The 18,770-nt window shown below is 39.3% G+C and overlaps 1 protein-coding gene across 4 annotated transcripts in view; it reads left to right on the forward strand.

The window, feature by feature from the left end:
- The window catches only part of spef2 (sperm flagellar 2), a 43,101-nt gene that overhangs the window by 19,855 nt on the left and 4,476 nt on the right, over positions 1 to 18,770 (forward strand). For 2 of the 4 annotated variants that reach the window (XM_034034604.3, XM_034034607.3), the window contains 14 exons: positions 560 to 670; positions 1,874 to 2,010; positions 4,544 to 4,671; positions 5,089 to 5,227; positions 6,384 to 6,521; positions 7,828 to 7,988; positions 9,759 to 9,842; positions 12,164 to 12,305; positions 12,833 to 12,980; positions 13,277 to 13,399; positions 15,441 to 15,579; positions 17,242 to 17,471; positions 18,090 to 18,196; positions 18,472 to 18,654. In XM_034034604.3, coding sequence (XP_033890495.3) covers positions 560 to 670; positions 1,874 to 2,010; positions 4,544 to 4,671; positions 5,089 to 5,227; positions 6,384 to 6,521; positions 7,828 to 7,988; positions 9,759 to 9,842; positions 12,164 to 12,305; positions 12,833 to 12,980; positions 13,277 to 13,399; positions 15,441 to 15,579; positions 17,242 to 17,471; positions 18,090 to 18,196; positions 18,472 to 18,654 — 1,970 coding nt within the window. Of the gene's footprint in view, positions 1 to 559; positions 671 to 1,873; positions 2,011 to 4,543; positions 4,672 to 5,088; positions 5,228 to 6,383; positions 6,522 to 7,827; positions 7,989 to 9,758; positions 9,843 to 12,163; positions 12,306 to 12,832; positions 12,981 to 13,276; positions 13,400 to 15,440; positions 15,580 to 17,241; positions 17,472 to 18,089; positions 18,197 to 18,471; positions 18,655 to 18,770 lie in introns of those variants that run through there. The other 2 variants (XM_034034605.3, XM_034034608.3) reach the window with 2 other exon arrangements.

An 18,770-nucleotide genomic window follows, 5' to 3' on the forward strand; every position in this document is an offset into this window, starting at 1 on the left:
ACATGTTTGCTACAGATAGGGAAAAAATATATACTGTTACCCCTTTCTGTTTTCAGCCCCCACTAATGGCTCTTATAAAAGTTTACTAAGCCATGCAAATTGTAGTAAAGCAGAGCCAATACACAGTGAAATTATTTTAAAGTACTGGTAAAAAGGTAAATCATAGACATGCATGGAAAAGCATTGTAAAAAAACAAACAAAACATGATAAACCATATAACAGCATGGTAAACACATGGCGTATGCATGGGAAAAGCACTGTCGAACTGCAAATGTACTGTGATCGTCAGTGCTGCTTCCCTGTACATTTCTGCTTCAAATGTCATTAGTGTGCTTTTCTTTTTTGCAATATTTAAAGTTATATGGGGTTTAGTACATGATATTAATTTATGTACCTGTATGTGCTGTGGACTTCACAGAGGACAGACAGTGATGTTAATGGTAAGGTGGTTGATTGAATCAAGTTGATCTGCAGAGAGGGGTGGGCTATTGAATGTGTACAAAAACTGCCTATGCAATGCTAGAAATATCTGACACAATAATGTATAATCTCTAACAGAATCACAAAGTCTTCCCGGCTCTGCCAAGGACAGAAAGGGGAGAAAGCCTGCATCACCTAAAGGAAAAGAGCCATCTAGAAAGTCCTCTAAGTCTGGAGCTAGTCGCTCAGGTAAAGATTAAACATTTGGGTTTTCTTGTGTCTTTCTGCTCCATGCCGTGGCCTCATATTGCACTACCTATCAAGCTTGTCACCTATATAGTAAAGCTCCTGAATGTGTTAGTTTCTCAGGTTGAAAAAACAAGTTACACCCAAGGTGTTTTTTTCAAGAACAATGTTTTAAGCATCCACATAAGTAAATACATTTTTACCTGGGCTGATAAGCAAGCTTGTGAAAAATAATGTTTTGCTGTGCCACTTTGAGTAGTGGTACAGTACAATTATTTTGGAGAATAAACATGTGGTTTGTTAGGTTTCTATTATTCCTTGGTACTGTATCATTTTTCCTAGGCTAGATGGCTGTCAGCACACAATAGGACTGATTTATACTTTGACTTTACCCTGTTATTGCCATGGGATACACTGCAATAACAGGTACAGGTAGTGGACAAAAAATGGAAACACCTGGGTAAATGAGGGACACCAAGCATATTGAAAGCAAGGGCTTCCACACAGGTGTGGCTCATGTGTTAATTAAGCAAATAACATCCCAGCATGCTTAAGGTCAAGTATAAAAATGCTGGACAGGCCTGGTTTCCTATAATTATGGCTAGCATGGCTGCAAGAGGAGACCTCAGTGACTTTGAAAGAGGGGTGATCTTTGGGGCACGTTTGGCAGGAGCTTAAGTGACTAAGACAGCTCAACTTGCTGATGTTTCACAAGCAACGGTGTCTAAGGAGATGTCGGCATGGAACTCCGAGGGAAAGACATCATCAGCAAAGGGCAACAGTGGGCGTAAGCACATACTCCAGGATCGTGGTATCCGTGCATTAATTCAAAGTGCAAGGCAAAACAGGCGAGCAACTGCAGATCAACTGACTGCAAATTTCAACCTGGGGTGCAAGCAGCCAGTTTCATCAAAAATGGTCTGCCGAGAACTCCATAGAGCGGGATACCATAGTGACCCAACGCCCTATTAAGTGACTTTACATTGGTGTTTCCATTTTTTTGTCCACTACCTGTACACCACCTCTATATAAATTGTTGTACTGTATATATATATATATATATATATATATATATATATATGTGTTGTGTAAAACATACATGTATGTTGTGCTGAACAGTTGGCAGCAGGTATCAATGTATTTATTTATTGTTATTGTATTTGCTTTGTACAAGTATGCAGCTATTGTGCGCTTTTCATGTTTTAGGTTCAGGCAGAGGAAGATCAGGAAAGAAATCTGAACCCACAACCCCAGAGGTACCATCTGAACCTACACCTACTGAACCACCACTTCCAAAGCCAGGCTCAGATCAATGGGTTTATGTGGAGGAAACAGTCCCGAATGTAAGTAGTTTTGCAAGTATAACCACTGCAATGTACCTGTAGCTGATCGCAATACAGTTCAATCTGCTCAGTAGAATCACTCAGTTATTTCAAAACAGACATCTCCACTGTGATTGTCACCAGAACAGAGGATTGAATTGGCAAGGACATTTCTAATAGATATTAAAAATGTAATTTTCACACATGCATGCAAGCAGTTTATGGACAGCAAAATATATTGAAAATAAACAGGTTTGACACACTAATGTGTAATTGCTAACATAGATTTAAAAATGAAAAACAGTGCGGAATCAGCTGGTGTACAAAATTAAACATGCCACCTGCGGACCAATAATAGTCTAATCCATCTGCGTACGGTATGTGCAGTAAACCAATAAAACCAATGCAGATTTAAATTAATATTATGATACTGGTTAAAACAAAGCCATTCGTTGCGAGTGGCCTGGAGTTAGGAATCACTGCTCTAAGAGGAGTACACTGTATTCAAATTCTAAACCATATATATATATATATATATATATGTATATATATATATATATATATATATATATATATATATATATATATATATATATATATATATATATACAGTGCCTTGCAAAAGTATTCAGACCCCTGACCAATTCTGTCATATACTGAATTACAAATGGTACATTGAAATTTCGTTCTGTTTGATATTTTATTTTAAAACACTGAAACTCAAAATCAATTATTGTAAGGTGACATTGGTTTTATGTTGGGAAATATTTTTAAGAAAAATAAAAAACTGAAATATCTTGCTTGCATAAGTATTCAACCCCTGTGCTGTGGAAGCTCCCAGTTTACACCGATGAAAGAAATTGCCCTAATGAGGACACAATTACCTTACCATTGGCCTCCACCTGTGAACCATTAAAGTTGCTGTCACATTTTCTGGATAAAAACAAGAAGGAGACTTGTGAGAGAAGCCACAGAGAGGCCACAATCACTTTGAAGGAGCTACAGAGTTCAGTAGCTGGGAGTGGAGTAATGGTGCACCAGTCAACCATATCAAGAGCTCTGCATAACACTGGCCTGTATGGGGGGGTGGCAAGAAAGAAGCCGTTACTGAAAAAGTACCATCTGAAAGCACGTCTGAAGTTTGCCAGAAAGCATGAGAGTGACCCAGCTGCGATGTGGGAAAAGGTTTTGTGGTCAGATGAGACCAAGATAGAGCTTTTTGGCCAAAACTCAAAGCGCTATGTGTGGCGCAAACCTAACACTGCCCATGCCTCAAGACACACCATCCCTACAGTGAAGTATGGTGGTGGCAGCATCATGCTGTGGGGATGCTTCTCATCAGCAGGGACTGGGCATCTTGTTAAAACTGAAGGAAGAATGGATGGAGCAAAATACAGGGAAATACTGCAAGAGAACCTGCTTCAGTCCGCTAAAAAACTGAAGCTTGGGAGGAAATTCACCTTTCAGCAGGACAATGATCCCAAGCACAAGGCCAAAGCAACATTGGAGTGGCTCAAGAACAAAAAGGTGAATGTCCTACAGTGGCCCAGTCAAAGTCCTGATCTCAATCCCATTGAGAATCTGTGGCACTATTTGAAAATTGCGGTCCACAAGCGTCGTCCAACCAACCTGAACAACCTGGAGCAAATCTGCCAAGAAGAATGGGCCAAAATCACTCCGACACTGTGTGCAAAGCTGGTACATACTTACCCCAAAAGACTTAAAGCTGTTATTGCAGCGAAAGGTTGCTCTACCAAATATTAATGTGTGGGGGTTGAATACTTATGCAAGCAAGATATTTCAGTTTTTTATTTTTCTTAAAAATATTTCCCAACATAAAACCAATGTCACCTTACAATAATTGATTTTGAGTTTCAGTGTTTTAAAATAAAATATCAAACAGAACGAAATTTCAATGTACCATTTGTAATTCAGTAATATGAGAGAATTGGTCAGGGGTCTGAATACTTTTGCAAGGCACTATATACAGTATATGTGTGTGTGTATATATATATATATATATATATATATATATATCTCCAGGTTTTAGAAAAGCTATTGGTCAGTTTTACCAATTTTCACCAAAGACTGGAGCCAAAAAATGGTGATATATCTCAAGAAATCCATTACTTTATTTTCTGTACATCTTTGTGAATAATGAATTAGTTACAATAGGATGCTTTCCGTTTACATAGTGCTGACACAGGTTAACTTGATTAAACGTAACAGTAATTTAATTGTTAGCATTCACAGCTAACAGAATCCTCCAGTATTACCCCCATATTTATCCAGAAAGCTGATTTTATCATGTTGTAATATATATATATATATATATATATATATATATATATATATATATATATATATATATATATATATATATATCACATGGTCTGTTTCTAGCTTGACCATTGGAGTGAAATTGACCTACCGCACAAGTAAATATTAGGGGCTATACTAGGAAGCTGCAGCAACTAATCTTTTTAATCTGTAGCATTTGTACAGTATTGAATTAAAGTATACAAAATTGCATTACAAGTTGTATGCTTAACAGGAAATAGCTGAATATTTGGTCCCATACTGGAAGAATGTGTGCGATACTTACATTAATAACACCAAGGCTGTGATGCACAATCTACGGATTGAACAGGACTTAATCATCCATTACTTGTTCAATATCAGGTGAGATTTTTTTCTTTTGTCAATGCACACAAATTATTTTTATCCTGGATTGAATTGCAGGTGCAATAAGAAAATAGGATTTGTATTGCTCCAACTTTATATTTTGACAGTATGATTGATTTCCCTTCGAGATGTCACAGAACTATGAACTAAAACTGTACCCAAGATACAACAGCCATTGTAACCACTGGAGATCTGGGATAAAAGTAGTTCACATTTTTGCTAAGGGCAATAGCTAAGGTGCCCCTAGCTACCACAAATAACTGCTGCTAACACATTTTCAGTACTAAAGCTATTCAAGTCTCCTAAATGAAGATGTATAGTATGTATAGCAAATGAAGATGTATAGTATACTATTGTCTTTCAAGCCATCATGATTACTCTACTATTAACTAAACTTTAACTTCACTTGAGCAGAAAAGAGTTTAAAGAGTATCTTAAACGCCCTGACCACAAGCAAGAATTTTTGTCTCAATGGCAACATGAGTACAACTGCATCTCTGATGACATGCGAGAAGATGAGGAGACAAAAGCAGAACTGCACCAGAGAGCTGACGTACGTGAGTTTAAAATGCTTGGATACAAAGTTGACCATGGAAGAAAACTTTGGCAAAAAACGCTTGTTTACCTTATTTAGTACTGAGCAAGCAACATCCTCAGGAAACCCCTATACCCACTGATACTAGATTATTATTATTATTTATTTCTTAGCAGATGCCCTTATCCAGGGCGACTTACAATTGTTACAAGTTATCACACTATTTTTACATACAATTACCCATTTATACAGTTGGGTTTTTACTGGAGCAATCTAGGTAAAGTACCTTGCTCAAGGGTACAGCAGCAGTGTCCACCACCTGGGATTGAACCAACTACCCTCCGGTCAAGAGTTCAGAGCCCTAATCCCTACTCCATACTGCTGCCCCTAATAGTCCAATCCATCTGATTATTCAGTCATTTACATTTTGTTTATATATTGCAATCTCGTGGTCTACAAAACTTGAATTGCATAATGTTACAGTTATAGTGGTGTGTCAAAACCTTTTCCTTCATTTGAATTACAATTAACTTTTTACTGTTTCTGTTCACTTTTCCAATAGATTATGTTTTAGAAACTGGTCACAGAAAGGCAAAAGTTGTAAATATACTTTATTTTTCTGTTATACATTTCTCCTTTAAAATAGTGAATTAGTGAAGGGCACATACTGTAAAATAGTATATTTGACTGTAAATATTTAAAAACAGTGAATTAATGAATAATCAAATCATGAAATATAGAGGGAAGAGTGCTGTATTTTGAAACATTGTAGTGAGAAAATGGCAGCATGTGAAGGGAAGAGTCTCTGGAGCAAATACTGCATGCATTATTTCTCTGTTAAATGACGGCACTCAATCCAGTAATGCAGAGGAGAATTATTTATATGTTTTCAGTTATTTCTAAATGTTAATACAAGACTTTAGAGTTATTTGAATAGCAGAGGTGAGTTTGGTGTGTTAACCTATGTCTGAAAGCCATTGAATAGATCATTTTTTTATTGCCTAAGAACTATAACGAAGGAATGCTGTTGAATTGTTAATTACATGGCCATTACTAAAAATTAAAAAAAATCTTAAGATTTAATCAAAATAAGACAAATGATTAAAACAGCTGAAAGATGAAAAACAACAACATAGCAGTGATAAGTAACAGATTTATTCTTGTTTTCTCCCAGGACTTGAGAGAGCGACTGTGGGATATATGTGATAATCGAAGGGAAGAAGCAGCACAAGAACGTAATAATATTATAAACGATGGTTGGATAGAAGATCACACAGGGATCCTTATAAACCACTACTCCTCAATGATGCAGGTACTGGAAGAACATTTCTAGTGTTTCTGAAATACATTAGAAAATGCACAGGGCTATTTAGTCTGATACTAATTTATTTCATTGTTGAATGACTGGGAACATTAGTTTGTACATTATTGAATCTGATTATGTTAATAGAAGGTTCATCAACTAATTAATAACCATTAAATGAGACACAGTATACTTAGCAGATGCAATTGGCATATTTACTGAAAAACAACTTTCCAGAATATTTAACGAAATTTTACTACATCCTGTAAATTAAGTTGATCTCATGTGCATCTGATTTACTTGGTTTTACCGTCAATTATCATCCTGCCATTATTCTCCATATCTGATGGCCCAACATTAGTGGTTTTAAAAAGTGTCAATTTGTTTCAGTATGCCTTTGTGAATGTGGTTATATATATTTTCCCATACCAGATGTGATTTACAACACCGTTTTGTCAGTTGGAGGCTTGTATTCACATCAGTGTAATAAATTATAGGTGACAGCTGGTAGTGTTTAACCTGTTATTATACAAAGCGCGTAGGTTCATTTTTTTTCTGTAAGTAAAACAAATTGAAAAATGCTACTTTGTTTTTTTTTAATCCTATTGAAATTGAATAGAGTTATTTAAATAAAATGTTTTGTAACCAATCACACAGTCGCCCTTGTATTACAAACCTATAATGAAACACTATCAGATACATGTTCTTAAGAAATACCTACTTTGCAGTGTTCTGTGGCTACCCCTAATCACATTAGTCCAGCTTCTTGTGCAGAGAAGCCACTCTAATTATGATGATTGAGTCCTGGAACACTTCTAAACATATTGTTATTAACATTAAAAAGGTGGAGGTTCTTAATTCTAACTTTTTGGAGTTCAGAAAGAGGACATGGTTCAGTTTTCATAATTATCTGAATCCTTGTGAAAGGAAAGGTTTTTTTTTTATAATTATAAAACTTTATTATAAAACTTTATAATCTTTATTTATCTAGCATTGTAAGTAGCTAAGTACTGTCTTTTATTTAAGCTGCTTATATAGAATGTTAAGTGTACTGACTGTCATTGACATACCAAAGGCTGAACATCACTCTGTGCAGTTGCTGCTAATAGGTTCTAATGGGCACGTCACTTACTGTCTAATGTTTACAGAAAGGACTTTCACTTTAAACTCTTTAATGGTCTGCCATGCTCAGTTGCTCTGTGCTTTTATTTTAATTTGAACTTTCAAGTTTTACTCTTTGGTGTAATGTTTTAACACTGTAAATAAAACAGCAGTAAAGACTGTTGTCTCAGCATCAGAATATTCCATTTTGCAGGTATCAGTGGACCGGTTCCAGGACACACTACGTCTGCTCCGTGACTACTACAAAGGCATAGAAAAGAACATTCTTCCTGAAGCCAGTCAGGAGTTTACACGCATCCCATTAGTAGACATTATCAATATGGATCAAAATGGCGATCTTGAGGTGCCAAAAAGGTATAAATAGAACAGAACTTTATTTCCTAACAATATGACATGAAGATACAGTACTGTGCAAAAGTTTTAGGCAGGTGTGAAAAAATGCTGTAAAGTAAGAATGCTTTAAAAAATAGACATGTTAATAGATTATATTTATCAATTAACTAAATGCAAAGTGAGTGAACAGAAGAAAAATCTAAATCAAATCCATATTTGGTGTGCCTTTTGCCTTCAAAACAGCATCAATTCTTCTAGGTACACTTGCACAAAGTCAGGGATTTTCTAGGCATATAGTCAGGTGTATGATTAAACAATTATACCAAACAGGTGCTAATGATCATCAATTCAATATGTAGGTTGAAACACAATCATTAACTGAAACAGAAACAGCTGTGTAGGAGGAATAAAACTGGGTGAGGAACAGCCAAACTCAGCTAACAAGGTGAGGTTGCTGAAGACAGTTTACTGTCAAAAGTCATACACCATGGCAAGACTGAGCACAGCAACAAGACACAAGGTATTTATACTGCATCAACAAGGTCTCTCCCAGGCAGAAATTTCAAGGCAGACAGGGGTTTCCAGATGTGCTGTCCAAGCTGTTTTGAAGAAGCACAAAGAAACGGGCAACGTTGAGGACCGTAGACACAGTGGTCAGCCAAGGAAACTTACTGCAGCAGATGAAAGACACATCATGCTTAGTTCCCTTCGCAATCGGAAGATGTCCAGCAGTGCCATCAGATCAGAATTGGCAGAAAACAGTGGGACCCTGGTACACCCATCTACTGTCCGGAGAAGTCTGGTCAGAAGTGGCCTTCATGGAAGACTTGCGGCCAAAAAGCCATACCAGAAAAATGGCAGCAGGTGCTCTGGACTGATGAGTCAAAATTTGAAATATTTGGCTGTAGCAGAAGGCAGTTTGTTTGCCGAAGGGCTGGAGAGCGGTACACGAATGAGTGTCTGCAGGCAACAGTGAAGCATGGTGGAGGTTCCTTGCAAGTTTGGGGCTGCATTTCTGCAAATGGAGTTGGGGATTTGGTCAGAATTAATGGTCTCCTCAATGCTGAGAAGTACAGGCAGATACTTATCCATCATGCAATACCATCAGGGAGGCATCTGATTGGCCCCAAATTTATTCTGCAGCATGACAACGACCCCAAACATACAGCGAAAGTCATTAAGAACTATCTTCATTGTAAAGAAGAACAAGGAGTCCTGGGAGTGATGGTATGGCCCCCACAGAGCCCTGATCTCAACATCATCGAGTCTGTCTGGGATTACATGAAGAGAGAGAAGCAACTGAGGCTGCCTAAATCCACAGAAGAACTGTGGTTAGTTCTCCAAGATGTTTGGGCCAACCTACCTGCCGAGTTCCTTCAAAAACTGTGTGCAAGTGTACCTAGAAGAATTGGTGCTGTTTTGAAGGCAAAGGGTGGTCACACCAAATATGGATTTGATGTAGATTTTTCTTCTGTTCACTCACTTTGCATTTTGTGAATTGATCAATATAAACTATTAACATGTCTATTTTTGAAAGCATTCTTACTTTACAGCATTTTTTCACACCTGCCTAAAACTTTTGCACAGTACTGTATGTTCACAATTTATCTAACATGTTTTGGATTAGATAACTTCACCTTTCTATATACTTTTGAAGATATTCTACAATAGCTAAATGAGTTAAAAATAAATCCATTATTATAGACTTATAAAAACGTTTTGGAAACTCCAAAACCCAGAACCCAGGGACTGCATAACTTTGAACCTTCTGCACGTATCATCTTCTTCCAGTGGATCTGCCCAATCTGAAAGGCAAACAAAAAGTGCAGCCAAAAAGGAAACAGAAGGAGAAGACAAGAAGCAGCAAATTAAAAAGTATGTAAAAATTCAGAGCAAGGACCGCAAAGGAATTCAAGTTTGGATAGACAAAATACACAGACAGCAAACACCGTTTTTAGTTTTTGTGGTAATACATCAAGTCCCAACAAACAAAACCAATACAGTATAGCGAATCAGTTCACTAAGTGAAATAAAAATGTAAATTTTGTTTGGTTTGTGATTGAAACATCAAGGTGTCCATAGCTCAGACATACAGTGGCTCTCAAAAGTTTTTTCCACATTTTATTGTGTTACAACATGGAATCAAAATGGATTTAATTAGGAGTTTTTGCCACTGATCAACACAAAAAAAAGTCCATAATGTCAAAGTGAAAAATAAAATCTACAAATTGTTCTAAATTAATTACATATACAAAACAGAAAATAATTGATTGCATAAGTATTCACCCCCTTGAGTCAATATTTGGTAGAGGCACCTTTGGCAGCAATTACAGCCATGAGTCTATTTGGATAAGTCTCTACCAGCTTTGCACATCTGGACACTGCAATTTTTGCCCATTCTTCTTTGCAAAATTACTCAAGCTCCGTCAAGTTGGATGGGGACCTTTGGTGAACAGCAATTTTCAACTCTTACCACATATTCTCAATTGGATTGTAGTCCGGGCTTTGACTGCGCCACTCCAGGACATTGACCTTTTTGTTTTTAAGCCACTCCAGTGTGGCTTTGGCTGTGTGTTTGAGGTCATTGTCCTGCTGGAAGATGAATCTTCTCCCAAGTCCCAGGTCTCTTGCAGACTTCAGCAGGTTTTCCTCCAGGATTTCTCTGTACTTTGCTGCATCCATTTTGCCCTCTATCTTCACAAGCTTTCCAGGCCCTGATGCAGAGAAGCATCCCCATAGCATGATGCTGCCACCACCATGCTTCACAGTAGGGATGGTGTTCTCAGGTTGATGTGCGGTGTTAGGCTTGCGCCAAACATAGCGCTTAGCGTTGAGGCCAAAAAGCTCTATTTTGGTCTCATCGGACCATAGAATCTTCTTCCACTTGGTCTCAGAGTCTCCCACATGCCTTCTGGCAAACTCTAACAGAGATTTGATGTGAGTTTTTTTCAACAATGGCTTTCTTTCTGCCACTCTCCCATAAAGGCCAGTTTTGTGAATCACCCGGGCTATTGTTGCCGTATGCACAGCGTCTCCCAGCTCAGCCGTGGAAGACTGTAACTCCTTTAGAGTTGCCATAGGCCTCTTGGTGGCCTCCCTGACTAGTGCCCTTCTCGCCCGGATACTCAGTTTTTGAGGACGGCCTGTTCACAGTTGTGCCATATTCTCTCAATTTCTTAATAATGGACTTTCCTGTGTTCCGGGGGATATTCAATGCCTTGGAAATGTTCTTATATCCTACCCCTGATTGGTGCTTTTGAAGAACCTTATTCCGGATTTGCTTTGAATGTTCCTTCGTCTTCATGATGTAGTTTTTGTTAGGAAATGTACTAACCAACTGTGGGACCTCCCAGAGACAGGTTTATTTAACCTGAGATCATGTGAAACACCTTAATTGCACACAGGTGGACTTGATTCAACTAATTATGTGACTTGTAAAGACAATTGGTTGCAACAGAGTTTATTTAGGTGTGTCATAGCAAAAGAGGTGAATACTTATGCAATCAATTATTTTCTGTTTTATATTTGTAATTAATTTAGAACAATTTGTAGATTTTATTTTTCACTTTGACATTATGAACTTTTTTTGTGTTGATCAGTGGCAAAAACTTCTAATTAAATCCATTCTGATTCCATGTTGTAACACAATAAAATGTGGAAAAGTCCAAGGGGGGTGAATACTTTTGAGAGCCACTGTATATCATGTCAAGTTAAGGAGAGTGGCAAAAAGAAGACAATCTTCAAGTAACTTTTGAAAAGAGCAGCAAAATAAACCCAACAGTCTTGTGAAAAAGCTTTTACATACTATCATGGCCATAACTAGCTATGAGCACACCGAGGTCGTGTCCTCTGTTGTTTTTTTGCATCGTCAATGCTGATGCCCATGTAAAAATTCTGCTAAAGTACAAAAGACTCCATAATTTGCTCTGTTGATTTGCCGTGTAACATAGATTTGGAGGTTGAAAAGTAATACCAAGCAATACCAGCTATAGCTTGAATGTCAGCTCTGGTTATGACACAGCATACTGTGACAAGTTGTGGAGAAACCGTGATAAATCTAAAGGACCAAATTTGAATAATGATACACTGGGGGTATAGGTAGTTATGATCAAGCATTTTCTTTACTATACATATTATTGTTCATTTTTATATTAATTATAAAAAAAAAAACAATGACATTTATTCCGTGTTTCCAGAATCCCTCTGGTGCCCAGAAGACCTTTGTCATCTGATCAAAGTGGAACAAAAATAAAAAACAGAACAGCAAATCTTGAGAGTAAAGATGAGATGCTTGTCAGGGACATCTGGCAGGCAGCATTAACAGCAGTTTCCAATATGGTGAGATCATGTTTTTTGTATTTTTTATTATTTAAATGCAATACATTCAAGAAGTACAACAAAAGCTGCCAGTATATATTCTAAATGGTTTTGTCGAGGCAATCGTAGCTGTTGATAAGAGTGGAAAAAGCTGAAGGCAGGTCTTCAGATCTCAACAAGGGACTTTTTTTTTTTTTTAAAGAGCAGTTAAGGAAAGCATCTCTTTGAATGACATCAAAAAGATGATTAGTTTTAATAGTGAGACTGATTTTATTAGGCTGTTCTATATAATTATCACAGCTATCTTGTTAAAATTGTATAATTTGGACTACCAATTGGGTTTCACAGTTTTTGTCCAAAAAAATGTTTTATTCAGTTGCCCTTAAAGGTAGAAAGGGGTATTAAAATTGGTTGGTTGCAGGAACTTTTTGAATAGTATAATTTGTACTGTTTTTAAATTGTAACTTCTGTCGCTGTCCTGACATGACAATGTTAGAAAATAGTCTTTCAAAAATACAGTTGAAATGAATGATGGTGTGACTTTCTAGATTGCTGCTGAGGTCCAGCAAAGGGAGACTGAGGAGACAGAGGAGCAGCGGCGGATTGAAGAGGGGGAAAGGCAGAGATCTTCCCAGGTTTCAGCTGCAGCAGGTGGAAAGGATAAGAAAAAGGACCAGAAGTCTGCTAAAAAGAAAGGTAATGTAAATGTAATTAAGAACCCTCAGAGCATTCTGGATTACCTTCTTAATGAGAAGATGTATAATACAATATTACACCAATAAAACACAAATAAAAAAACAATGTCTCCACCTTCTTCAATGCCATGAGTTATTGCCTTACTTACATCGACAACTGGTAATATCAATAGCTGTTTCCTTTCCTGAACAAACACATACCTATATATGTAGTAAGATTTTCAGTTTTTTCACAAATCATACAAGTTGTTTTTCAAGAGCAAAAGTGTTTATATACCATTAATGTTGTAATTTCAGGAGCTTCATCTCCCACACCCCCACCCCCACCCCCTCCATCAGAAGATGACATTGAGGAGATAAAGAAGAGGGAGCTGAAAGCGAAAATGAGACAGGAGTATTTTAGTGCACTAGAACATGAAGGTAAAGCATTCAGAAAAGACTGTATGTAATATGTTATGTGTCCAGTCAATTATAATGTATTTACTGACTGCCTATACTATGTGTATGTTTACTCAGCATTTCTGCTAAATAGATGTTATAAATTCCAGATTATCAGAACCTGCTTTGATGTGACCAAAAATGAGTACATACGCAGTCTGGTATATGTATTTTTTTAATATTCATAGTATTATCTCATGGTTAAAATGTTTCAAAGTTCAAGTTATACAATATCTGTTCAAATGCAATGCATGAACTGGGCTTTATATACGCATTCGCCTTCTGTCAATCCGTTCCAAACTTGTTCGAAAAGTTGAAAGAATATTGAAGCTTAGGCAAGCTTAAAGAAATACCTCATCAAACTGCTAAATTACAATTATTATTATTATTATTATTATTTATTTCTTAGCAGACGCCCTTATCCAGGGCGACTTACAATCGTAAGCAAATACATTTCAAGTGTTACAATACAAGTAATACAATAAGAGCAAGAAATACAATAACTTTTGTTCAAGCAAAGTACAAGTGTGACAAACCAGAATTCAATAATACAGCAGATAATAGTGATAGTTACATCAGGATATGATTAAATAGTGATAGTTACATCAGGATATGATTAAATACAAAGTACTACAGGTTGAACACTTGGCAGATTACAGTATTCTGAAGTACAGGATTAAATGCAGTAAAATAGGGGGCAGATAAGAGCAAAATAAAGCACATTTACATGAAGGGTGATAGTGTCCCAGGATACAAACAGAGGAGTTCTACAGGTGCTGTTTGAAGAGGTGAGTCTTAAGGAGGTGCCAGAATGTGGTCAGAGACTGGGCAGTCCTGACATCTGTAGGAAGGTCATTCCACCACTGCGGAGCAAGGGTGGAGAAGGAGCGGGCTCTGGATGCAGGGGAGCGTAGCGGAGGTAGAGCTAGTCTTCTAGTGCAGGCGGAGCGGAGAGGTCGAGTGGGGGTGTAGGGAGAGATGAGGGTCTGGAGGTAGCTGGGTGCAGTCTGGTCAAGGCATCTGTAGGCTAGTACAAGAGTCTTGAACTGGATGCGAGCAGTGATCGGGAGCCAGTGGAGCGAGCGGAGTAGTGGAGTAGCGTGGGCGAAGCGAGGCAGAGAGAACACCAGGCGGGCAGCAGAGTTCTGGATGAGCTGGAGCGGATGGGTGGCGGACGCAGGGAGGCCAGCCAGGAGGGAGTTGCAGTAGTCTAGGCGGGAGAGTACCAGGGCCTGGACCAGGAGCTGGGTAGCATAGTTGGTGAGGAAGGGTCGGATTCTTCGGATGTTGCTCAGGAAGAATCGGCAAGTGCGTGCCAGAGTGGAGATGTGCTGGGAATAAGAGAGGCAGGGGTCCAGGGTGACTCCAAGGTTCTTAGCTGAGGAAGAGGGAGAGAGTGTGGTAGATTCCAGAGGAACAGAGATAGGGAAAGAAAAGGAGGTGATGCGAGTGCATCCAGGAGGAAATAGCAGACAGACAGGTAGAGATACGGGAGGAGATGGTGGAGTCAGAGGTGGGGAAGGAGAGGAAAATCTGAGCATCATCAGCATAGAAATGGTTTGAGAAACCATAGGATGCGATGAGGGGGCCCAGGGAGCGGGTGTAGAGAGAGAACAGGAGAGGACCCAAGACTGACCCTTGGGGGACTCCAGTTAAGAGAGGGTGAGGTGTGGAGGTTGCTCCACGCCAGGTTACCTGGTAAGTGCGGTTGGAGAGGTAGGAGGAGAACCAGGCCAGAGCAGTGCCAGAGATCCCCAGGTCAGCAAGAGATGATAGTAGAATAGAGTGATCAACAGTGTCAAAGGCAGCAGAGAGGTCGAGGAGAATTAGGACAGAGGAGAGAGAGGCAGCTCGGGCACACTTAAGTGAGTTGGTGACAGACAGGAGGGCGGTTTCAGTGGAGTGAGCAGAGCAGATTAACACTGAAAACTGTTAAAGGGGTAGCACCAAGTCATAAATTGTATATCACTCATAGGAGTTAAAATGTTTTGAACACAAACTGCTAATATATTTGTCTTGGCAGAATACATGGTAAAGGCACGCCTTGAATTGATAAAGTCAAAGTCATTGGCTGTTGTTCGAGACTTATTAAGAAAAGCAGAAGAGGCTTACAAAGAAATTGAGGAGTGGTTTGGAGCAAGGTTCCTGGCAGAAATGAAAAGGTAATGTTTTGAACACACTGGAGTAATGTGGTAGCTGTAAACCTTTATAGAATAAATAATTAACAAAGTTAAATGGTTTATCTCTGTTTGGAAGTAAAGTATTTAGTTCTTTTTTTCTGTCCATAACATACTGCTTCCAGGTATAGAAATATCACTGCCATATGGGCTCAAAGCAATAACCTTTACACTTGCTTCATATGGATGAATAAATACACTTTAGAACAATAGTATTTTGAACAAGATGTGCTATCAAACCATTTACTTGTTAATTACTGTGTCAGTGTGGCAGGGTGAAAGCCCTATAGTGCACAAGTTCTTAACTATAACCGGACGGCTAAGCCATTTACCAGTGACCAAAGTCACACACATTACCTTTCTTAAGGTTCCCCTCAACACAGGTACCTCCTCAAGCCTTAGCCTTCACACAGACCCGATCACCAACCCACCCATCAGAATCTATGTGGAGAAAGATGGACATGAAGTGAGGGGGTTGGTGTTTTAGGGGGGGAGGTGGCAGTTGGCAGCCATATGTACTGCACACATGAGGGGAGGTACCTCATTCAGAAGGACAGAAACCTCCCGTAAAGCAGAATACCGACAATGCTGGCAGTTGTACGGGGCACTCCAACAATGGCAACGCTGGCAGCAGCAATGCTGACAGTGGTGCGGGGCACTCCAGCAGCTGCAATACTGGCAGCGGAAATGCTGGCTCCTCCAGACACGCAGCTGTAGCAACACTGACAGCCACAATGCTGACAGAGGTGCGGGGCACTCCAGCAGTGGCATTACTGGCAGCGGAAATGCTGGCTCCTCCAAACGTGCAGCTGGCAGTGGCAATGCTGCCAGCAACAATGCTGACAGCGGTGCAGGGCATTTCGGCAGTGGCAATGCTGGCAGCGGCAATGCTGGCAGTGGCAATGCTGACAGCAGCGCGGGGCACTCCGCCAGTGCCAGCAGCGCTGAGCAGTCCGACAGTGGCATCGCTGGCAGCTGCAATGCTGACCACAGCGAGGGGCACTCCGTGGTACTGGGTACTCTGGTAGTGGCAACGCTGGCAGTGGCAATGCTGGCAGCGGCAATGCTGCCAGTGGTGTGGGGCACTCCGACAGTGACCATGGTGGCCCCCCCTCTTCATCCTTAAGGGGGCAGTACACCATACAATGCCTGAGCTCTCCACAGGCAAGGCACCATTTCTGGCCATCGTAGTAGGCAGAGATGCCCACCAGCTTTCAGGCTGGCGGATCGCTTAAGCACAGGAGCTCTGCTGCAACGGGCTGTGCCGATCGGGTGTGCAACGACAAGGCTTTCACCCTGCCACACTGCCACAATTACCAATACAGGTTTTGCTTATCATAGGACATTATGGAATCACTGTTCAGAAGCAGGATAGTTGCACTGTACATCTAGATGGTTGGAAGAATCGTACTCGTCAGAATGAACCTAGTGTGTCATACTGAAAATACTGCAGCAGTAGTGCCTGACAGTCATAGGAGGAAATCCCTTGTTATATATTTAGTGGAAGTATGTAATAAATAGACACAATATTAAAAATAAATAAAAATCCAACATAAAACAAAACCTATGTCAATTCTAAACCATTTCCTACCCTTTCAAGCAAGAGTAGATAAATGAAGCAAATGCAAATTTTATTTTTTTCTGTAGTATTGACCAAATCACTGAAATAATCCGCCATCACATAGAGACAGCAGCAAAGATCCAGAACGAACTTGTTCTCACTAGTATGGATTTCTACATCAATGGAGATCTGAAAGTGTTCCCTGACCCTGTGACTCCTCCGCGACCTCCTTCTGTAGAGTTTCAGGTTGATAGTACTCTCACTATCCTACAGCTCAGTGCTTTATATGAACAGTTCTGCAGAGCAGCACCAAAAGGTGAGTATCTGACTTTAACTGTTGCTCAGTTTTACCCTTATAAAAGTGTACCATAGTAAAAAGATAGCAAAGTGTAACAAAGCACAGCGAAAGTATGGTAAAGCATAGGCATAGGTAAGCATTGTAAAGAATAACGAGGTATGGTAATGAATTCCAAAACATTGCAAACCAGGGTAAACTATGGTAAATGCACAGTATAACCATGGGGAAATACTGTGGTAAACTTTTATTAGGCTATGTATATGTTTGTTCATTCATTTCTTTTAATTATATTCATATAGACTCTTTGTGTCCCAGAAAACAGTATGCTTTCTGTTGCGAAAACACATTTTTAAGTGTTATTTTGGCTTCTCACAAAACAAGTAAGACTGGGATTCCAAAAGCAAATGAAAAGTTGTGCTAGTCATTCAAGCCCAATCAGGAACATACATGCAGCATGTGTAATTAGTTACTATTGGTCTGTAGCATTTGCATCAGTCTGAGTCAGGTATTCTGCTTTAGGAATTGTTTACTTTGGAGGCTGCTCATTCATGTCTGGTATAAAAGATGGTGAAATCAGTTCAGCCAAATAACACTGCATATGAATCCACTATATCAGCCCCTTCAAATTTATTCTAGGTCTGGTGTCCAGTAAAGATTTTACAGATATTCTGCAAGCGCTAACGACTCTGAGCCTGGGGAATGACTTACTTCCTGACATCTGGATGCACCTCTCTGCAACACAGGCATGTGTAATTTACTGTTTTCTAACAAAGGATATTGAATAAATATTGAATACAGTACATTTTACATGGTTTGTATTTGTATACTCTGTGTATTTGTTATACCCCAGTAATTGTGTTCATATTGAGAAGCTGTGTCTATTTTATGGTCTTGCTTGATGTCAATCTTTCATGAATTGCCGAGAATAAAACTGGCCATCCAGTATTCAAACAAACACCTTTCTGCAACAACCAGGCCATACAGAGTGATTTACTAAGATGTGCTCCCCCTCTAACAGATACAGGAGCTGATGGCACTGCTAACCCTGGACTCTGAGCTCATTGACTGGCACAAGTTCCTGTTATTAGCAGCTCAGCCATGGCCATACCCCTCTCAGAGACAGCTCCTTCAGACTTTGGAGAGGTTCAAGGGTCTCGATACTGATGGATCAGGATTTGTAACAGAAGAACAATTTAACAAGGCAGGTTTTTTTCATGAAAAGTGTTGTTTTGTGTTGTTTATGTCCTTGGTAAGGATGTGTATAGCCTATCTTGTTCAAACAGCTTGTCTTGTATGAACAAGTATGTCACATGCCTT

Source organism: Acipenser ruthenus, chromosome 1 (assembly GCF_902713425.1).
Source record: "Acipenser ruthenus chromosome 1, fAciRut3.2 maternal haplotype, whole genome shotgun sequence".
Lineage (NCBI taxonomy): Eukaryota > Metazoa > Chordata > Actinopteri > Acipenseriformes > Acipenseridae > Acipenser > Acipenser ruthenus.